Here is an 8647-nt window from a genome sequence, read left to right as displayed (position 1 = left end):
AAAATTTGTCTTCACCTTGTTATCAGCAGAGCTTTTCTGCAAACTCGTCTAGTGGCACCAAGAAATCGGTGGACTCATTGGAACTGTTCTCTTTGGGAGCATACTCGGGAAACAAAATTGCGCTGTAGAAGTCCAAGGATTTCGAATCTATTCGCTCACCGAGTGTAGCTAGTAACTCGTTGAAGGATGTCAGACACACCGCATCGAAAATCCCCTTGGTAATGTAGATCAGGGCCGTACGGATGTGTTCGCAACTTGGGCTTGCTATCGCTCGATGATTCAGGAACAGTTTGACAACTTCCTCAAAGGTAAGAAAGTACAATCCCTGTTGCTCGATTTCCTTCATCAAATTGTCCTCCTATAGATGGGAATAAAGTGCATGAAATTTTTCGTGAAACAATCGTTTCAAATCCTTGATGGATGTATGCTCAAGTTGAAGTTCAGAAAATTATATATAAACGTGCGTCAAAAAACCTGTTTTAATCCACCTAGTGGCGCAATTGTGCCTTTCTCATTTGTCCAAGCTACGATTCCATGGCTCATTATGTTCAATACAATGGTGGAAATGTATATTACATATTCAGTACGATTTCCACATAGTACATACAATGGATCGACAGCCACGATTTTGAGATACTATGTGTCGACACTGAAACATCGCCTGAAACCAGCGGCGAATCAAGGAAGAAGATCCGTTAAGAAATTTTAAATTAATTATGCTTTTAAAGTAGCAACCCCAACGCCACAATTGTTTTATCAGATGATGTGCTGTTTAACGTTTGTAAAATTCATCAATGATACTATACCTCCGAAATTGGCGGTTGCAAAATGACGCAATCTTGACCTTCAGGAATCAGTAGCGTCTGGCTCAAATGGCACGTTCCCCGTGTTGATCGGAGATTTGTGCCTTGCCAAGAATCGTCTTTTCATCATTTCCTGATGGGAAGGATTGGGGAAGTGGTAAGGTTAGGGGTAAGAAAAATAACTACACAGAACAATCAAAACAGAGCATTCTGCACCTCCAGAGGGATTCTGAACAATCTGCATGTGCTACAATATCAGTAATAAATCTTCCAACCCCCGGAAGGATTTAGAATATTTATTTAAGCAGCAGATTTATCAACTCCCCCGAGGGGATATTGAGATAAAAGAACGATAATACCTCCGAAGAGATATTGTCATTCAAATTCGGCTAAAACTATAGCCCTTTACCACACTGGGTTAGGAACAATAGCATATCCTTCAGTTTCAGCTCTCTGTACATAGGTTCATCTATGTATGGAGAACCTTAAATCCGGATACGTAATTGCATTACTACAGGGCAGTTGCATATCAAACGATATGATGTTCCGAAATCGGATTCACAAAGATCACATGAATAATACTCAGCGCGCTGAATAGTAGCCATGCGATAATTGAGTTTGCAATGTCCAGTCAGTGCTCTGACTAGAATACTGCAGTTGTGCTTGGAAAAATGCAAAAAATTCTTTGACATTTTCGGACTCACATCCGGCAGAAAAGTCTTTGTTTGAACGCAAGTTTGCAAGCTACGCCAATGGTTGTCATGACCAGATGCAGCCCAAGAGCGAATCTTGTGCTTTATCCTACTTATCGACAGTGGCAAAACTGGTTCTGGACCAACGAAGTCAGTCGCAACGTCAGCTCTAGCCCATTCATTTCCAGTAATACCGGAATGACCGGGTACCCATAGAAGGCAGAAAGCATTTGAATGGCTAAGTTCTTCGATTTGAGTTCGACATCCGATTACTAGTTTCGATCTTGAATCTGCCGAACTAAGTGCTTTCGGGCAGCCTGACTGTCAGAGTAAAAATAGATTCTTTTACCGCAAAATCCCTGTTGAAGTGCTGATTGTACGCCACACAGAATGGCAAAGATTTCTGCTTGGAATACGGTACAATATCTACCAAGCGAATGAGATTGGTTTAATCTCATTTCAGGAAAATAGACCCCAGCACCGGCTCGGCCCTCCAACAAAGATCCGTCAGTATAACAAACTACGTATTCTTCAAGTTGTCGCTCCATCCAGCCAGACAGCCATTCCTCGCGAAGAAGAATTCTCACAATGAAAGTTTTAAAAGGAAAACTACATGTGAGTGTAAGATCACTGGGAGCAAGTGTATACTCATCCCAAGTAACCATTTGGGGCCACAGTAGAGATGGTCGGGTTCGGGTTTTTGGACCCGAAACCCGAACCCGACGGGTTTCGGGTCGGGTTCGGATTCTGTAAATTTAAGCTTCTCGGGTTCGGGTCGGGTTCCGGGTTTTCAAATTTGAAATTCTCGGGTTCGGGTCGGGTCCGGGTTTTTGAAATTTTGGGCTTTCGGGCTCGAGTCGTGTTCGGGTTTTTAAAATTACAAATTATCGGGGTCGGGTCGGGTTCGGGTTTTGAACAAAACAACCCATCGATTTCATGACACTGTTTGCGTCTATACACAAAACGCAGTCTTTTTGCAATAGTGAATTATACTTTCTAATACGAATGGATGACACATATAACCGTACCAAATGTTAGCACCTCTGAATCGCTAGAATTCGTCGTATTTTCTAGTGCTCCAATATTGTATTTTTTCATTCTTGCATAAAATTCCGTCTCTTCAGATTCGCAAACTCCCTGAATTATATAATTTTTTAAACAAACATTCATGAAAGAGCATTCAACCATACGTGTTTCACATCTAAAATCTCTTTGCGATTTATTTTTCATGATAATTAGTAATAAACCAAGTCAACAGGAAATTATCGGAAAATATCGGTTCAACTTTCTATAATGGAATATAAATTTCGACAGGTACTTTAAAACCGATACTTAGGCCGCGGCGACTTTTTTTCTAAGTAAACGGTTTTGTGGGGTACATTCGTACCCCAGAACTAAAATCGCTCTAGTATGTCTAATTTTTATGAAATTTATAATTAAATTGGATAATTTTATTCTAAAATCATTCGTAAAATAACCTGTTTAAAAATATATGTTTTGACTATTTAATTATGTAATATTTCATTTTGTATAGAACAAGTCTTGAAAATACGTCAAAATTTCCTTTTTTTCATATTGCTATAACTCCAGTAGTTTCAAATCGATTTTGACCATTTATACGACGTTGTAAAGCTTATTAAATTTCCTTTTGAACAATTTTTTCCAAAAGCCGGTCAAAAATTATATTTATTCCGATGCTTTTTTGAAAACCAAACGCCAATACAAACGTTAAAAATACAGCAATATGCAGTAACAGAGATGAAACAGGAAGGCGTCGAAGGAATAGGTAGAGCCGCTGCATTGTACGTGTATATAAAGTAAGTATGTTTATGTTTATGTTTATTATCTTCACCAACAAGCCCCTTGGCCCCAATGGTGGTTGCTTAAACTAATTACATTTTAAAATTGACAACATTTTCGCTTTTATAGCATTCCGCGTCCGGTTGAAGTCGAAGGCCGTCGCCACACTGTTAAAAATTCGTTGGAGTCCGGTTACAGCGCTCTGGCAACCATAGTTGGTTCTCCTGAACGGAACTCGCAGAAGGGAGTTATTACGTAGAGCTCGAACGCGGGCTTGAAGATCCAGACGTCCGAGGATTGTAGGGCAATCCACTCTGGCAGAGAGTAAGTCCGAGACGAACAGGGCTCGAGAGCAGTCCCTCCGAATGCTGAGTGTATCGAGGTGTATAAGCTGGCAACGGTTTTCATAGCTCGGCAGCTGAAATCTGTTTCGCCATGGGAGATGACGAAGGGCGAAGCGTATGAACCTGCGTTGGACAGCCTCGATTCTGTCAATCCCGTTCTGGTAGTACGGATTCCAAACAGCTGAACAATATTCTAACGTTGAGCGGACCAACGCGCAGTAAAGCGATTTAAGACAATATACGTCCCTGAAGTTTTTCGCTATTCGGAAGATGAACCCAAGCTGTCGTGATGCCTTATCCACGATGTATGACGTATGTGGTTTGAATGTTAATGCCGAATCCATGATGACTCCGAGATCTTTGATGTGAGAGTGTTTTGGAATGCTCGAGCCGAAGAAATGGTAGTTAAACTGAGTCGGTTGGCGTTTCCGCGTGAACGCAACGATTGAGCATTTGCTCGGGTTTAAAACCATTCTGTTTTGATCACACCACGTGCTAAAGCTGTCCAGATCCCTCTGAAGAAGCTCGGCATCGGTTTTATCCCGTATTTGTTGAAAAATTTTCATGTCGTCGGCGAAAGAAAGGCGGGGTCCTTGTAATGTGAAATTGACGTCATTAAAGTAGAGGAGGAATATTACTGGACCGAGATGGCTTCCTTGTGGTATGCCGGATGTAGCGAAGAATGGTGCAGATAGACAGTCCTTAATGCTGATTTGGAGTTGCCTTCCATCGAGGTAGGAACGAAACCAGCGCAGAAGTTGTCCATGAATGCCGAGTTTGTCCAGCTTCGCTATTGCGGTATCATGGTTGATTTTGTCGAAGGCCGCAGATAGATCCATATAAATAGCATCGGTTTGCAATCCGTCAGCGAATCCATCCATTACATATGTTGTGAACGAGAGCAGGTTTGTCGTTGTCGATCGTTTAGGCATGAAACCGTGTTGGTCATCTGCAATGTAGTGTTTGCAGTGAAAGAAAATAGGATATAACACAACCAGCTCGAACAGTTTTGATACAGCACTTAAACACGAGATTCCCCGATAATTGTCAATGTTCGATTTGTTTCCTCTTTTATGAACTGGAAACATGTGCGCTGCTTTCCAGCAGGAAGGGAATGTACCAGTAGTGAGTGATAGCTCGAAGACTCGCCGAAGTGGTTCAAGAAGCCCGCTGATGCACTTTTTGACAAAAATCGAGGGAACACCATCTGGACCTGGGGAACAAGATGCTTTCAGTTTGGCATTTGCTGCAAGAATGGCAGCATTATCGACACAAATTCGGTTGATGGTTCGTCCTAGAGAAGGAGTTAAATTAGCGGCGGCAGCGACTTGTTGTGGTGGCAGGCGCTCGTTGGAAAAAACGCTTGAAAATTTGTCGGAGAACAGTTGGCGATTTTCCTTAGTGTCGGTGCCTAAAACTCCATTAAACGACATACAAGATGGCAAACCGGATTCCTTTCGCTGCTCGTTAACATACTTCCAGAACGACTTGGGCTTGGATTTCAGTTGACGCTCGACGTTTCGCTGGTGTCTAAAAAAGGCGCGTCTGCTTTGTTGTTTGTATTCGTGGTTGAGTTGAAAGTAGTGATTTCGTAATGCAAGTGTCTTATGCTTCGAGAATTTTTTAAATGCAGCTCGTTTGACAGATTTTAAACGTCTTAGGACGGTTGATTGCCAGGGAGCGTGTTCATCGGTACTAATTGTTCGTTTTGGTACATGGCGGTCGATAAGGTAGTTAAGAATACTAGAAAACGTCATCGCTGCTTCGTTCGCGTCGTCATTGCTAATATTTTCGTCCCAGTTTATATCCAACAGCGTGCTAACGATGCTGTCGTAGTCAGCGTTTTTAAAATCGTAGACGATAGAGCTTGAGACGTCTTCAAAATTCACTCCTAAGTTACCAGCGAATACAAGATGTAGTGGGGGATGATGACGCACCTGCTTGACTAAAGGAGTCGGTGCAGTGCAGCAGTACGGAGCGCAGTCCCGGGCACTTACAAAGCAGAGGTCCAATGTACGTCCATTTTCGTTGGTGACATTATTAATTTGCCGAAGAGTTGTCCAAAATACAACTGGCATTGTTAATAAGCGCAGATTTTTCGATATCCAATCGTAGAAAACCATTACTTGCTTGGCACCACGTCAAGCCAGGTAAGTTGAAGTCGCCCAGTATAACAATATCATCAGATGGGGCGACGATCGAGGCGATAAAAGAATCGGAGGAAAGATGTACATCGATCAGGCTGGAATCACGAATTCTGTCAGGTGGAAAATACACAACACAAAGGAACAGATTGCGATCGGCAAGTTTCACTGATATCCACACTTGCTCGGAGCTCGCCCACCGGTCATCGTTGATCACTCGGGCTTTTATACCACGCCGAACGGCGATAAGCACACCACCGCCTGATGTCTTGTGGCTGTTGAGGGCATTACGGTCACAGCGGTAGACATCGAATGTTGAACCAAAGACCTGGCGAGACAGAGTACGGTTGTCGAGCCACGTCTCGGTCAAGGCGATAACGTCGTAACAGCAACCCGTGGTCGCGAGCAAATAGCTGTCCGTTGTTGAATTTAGGCCACCAACATTCTGGTAGTAAACCTCGATGTTGTTGGAGGACGGATCAGGTACAGCAGAGAGCGAAGCCATGTTGCCGTGTAGGAAGATCCTTTCGTCAATCTCACGAACAGTATCGGAACGGTTCACGGTTGCCTGGTCGACTGTGGTGAGGGATTCGAGGCATCCCGAATCAACTGCGTCGTGCCCCAAAATACGACTATCGTCGTCGTCGAGAGAAATGGTTGGCATCTGATAACAAGATGTCGGAGCAAAAGGCAAAAAACTGGAAGCGAAGAATACATCAGCGCTTGAAGTGTTCGGAACAGATGTATACTTGCCATTTGCGGCAGGTTGGAAGACCCTTTCACCCATCCCACACACAGGACCGGGACGACTGATGATCGCTGGCTGCAAGTGCTCGACTGTGGCGGGGGGATCGAGGGCTTCCATAGTGCCAACTGCGGTGCGTCCCAGTATGCGTTGGAACCCGATGGCGGAATGCGGAGAGCAGGAACGGGGTGGTAGCAGCTTGCGGCGAGATTCGTACGATGAGCTAGAAGCGTGAATCGGTTCAACCGTTGTATCGTTACAATTTCTATTATACTTGCCGAGAAAGGCGGCTTGGAAGACCCTTTCCCCACCCACACATACAGGACCGGGACGACTGATGAACGCTGGCGGCAAGGGCTCGACTGTAGCGGGGGAATCGAGGGCTTCCATAGTACCAACTGCGTTGCATCCCAGTATGCGATCGGCATCGATACTCCTTCACAAGGGCGGTGTAGCTTGGTATAGTGGCATGGCCAATCGTTGCGGAGTCCTCTGCAGGACCATTGATGGGCCGGGTTGCATTAGAGAGGTACATGCTTCTTCTGGAGGCGGTGGAAAATCAGTCGGCGGACTCCAAATGTTCTGGGTACGGCTGTCTTCAAATTCCCTGAACAGTATGCCTTGCAGCCATGTGTCAGGATTAAGAGCTGCATCACGGTACTTTGGGTGAACTCCAACTTTGAAGGAAATGAAGTTCAAAGTACTGACGTCTATGCCTTTTTTAACAAGCGGAATAACCTTTATCTCCTCGTTACAATTTAGTCCTTCTTTAGACATTTTTTCGACAGTCTCTTTGCTAACGCTAGGATGAAAGCGCGAAAGATACATCCAGAGCAACGGCGCGGGAGGTGGAACCGTAAAAATGTTGCTATTATCGACTAGCTTTCGACTACCAACAAGAATATTGCTCGGATCAGGGCCATCCTCGCGACGACGTTTCTGAGGTGGTCGAGAGGTACCGGAGTTTGGCCGGACTGGAGTAGCTGTTGAAACCTTTCTAGCCAGGCGCGAAATTTGCTGGTTATTTTTGGATAACTCGGCCTTTAGCTCAGCACAGACGTCATCCGTTTTCCCAGCGATAGCAGCGATAACACATCCAAGTGAAGAAACGGTGTCGCGAAAGCGAGCAAACTTCATCAGCTTGACACATTCATTGCACATCCAAAATAAGTTTGGGTTTTCCGCAAGTTTTTTCAAAAACGGCTTGTTAAGTTGTTTCCCACATTGCATATGTACCACATTTTTGCAAAAACCCATGCATTCAATAAAGTCGTCATTCGATTTGACGGTTTTCGCGCAGTGATCACATGCACTTGCCATAATGCGTGCCGATCTGAGAATGCGAACAATGAAATATAGATGGCGCTGCGGTCGGTGGAAAGTTTGGTGGTTAAGTCACAGAAGTTCACTCAATTACGTTCTTCGCTGATTTTTTCGCAACACAAAAGCAAACAGGAGACACTTTCACACTGCACAATAACAATGTTAAAAACAAAATACTGAGTCGATTAACACGACAAACAACGATAAAAACTTCACAAATCTCGTCAAAAAGTAAAAATAGTTAGAGCGATTTATGTAAACAACTAATCGGTAGGAATACACTGAACCAAAAAAGAGCCTGGGCTGCAGAAGATAACGAATCGAATGATGCGTCTTGCATACTATATACAAATCATATTCACGAATGTGTTTTGACTCTTTCACCCACAAAAGCAAAAATTACGATACCGACCCAAACGCATTTTCTAGTTGCTTTGCTATAGTGCTTTGTTACACCCAATAACATATACTATTATTCGGCAGAGTTGGAACTTATACAATTTTACACAAGTTTCTCGCTTACTATGTATCGATATTTTGCTTTTAAAAAAAGATATAATTTTTTTTTTGAATTATGCACACATGACAAAACAATAACGCAAACGGTTTGTGGGGTACATTTGTACCCCAAACAAACTTTAAACAAGCACTGTTAAATTGATCAAATTAAACAAATAGGTTGTACCTGCCTTCACGGAAGTTTAATAATCAAATTGGTTAATGATTAAGATTGCTTGCAATTAAAAAAAAACTGTAACGGAAAAATAAGGATTTGAACTCATAAATTTGGTGGTGT

General features: G+C 43.3%; 1 protein-coding gene across 2 annotated transcripts in view; it reads right to left on the bottom strand.

Moving 5' to 3' along the window:
* Nucleotides 1-8647, bottom strand: part of LOC131682113 (cilia- and flagella-associated protein 251-like) — a 42130-nt gene that overhangs the window by 274 nt on the left and 33209 nt on the right. For both annotated transcript variants that reach the window (XM_058963338.1, XM_058963337.1), the window contains exon 13: nucleotides 16-358. In XM_058963338.1, the coding sequence (XP_058819321.1) occupies nucleotides 23-358 (336 nt within the window). In that variant the 3' untranslated portion in view covers nucleotides 16-22. The remainder of the gene's footprint in view (nucleotides 1-15; nucleotides 359-8647) is intronic.

The sequence above is a fragment of the Topomyia yanbarensis genome, chromosome 2, assembly GCF_030247195.1.
Source record: "Topomyia yanbarensis strain Yona2022 chromosome 2, ASM3024719v1, whole genome shotgun sequence".
Lineage (NCBI taxonomy): Eukaryota > Metazoa > Arthropoda > Insecta > Diptera > Culicidae > Topomyia > Topomyia yanbarensis.
Note: the sequence above shows the minus strand (reverse complement) of the source record. Positions and strands in the feature narration are given on the sequence as shown.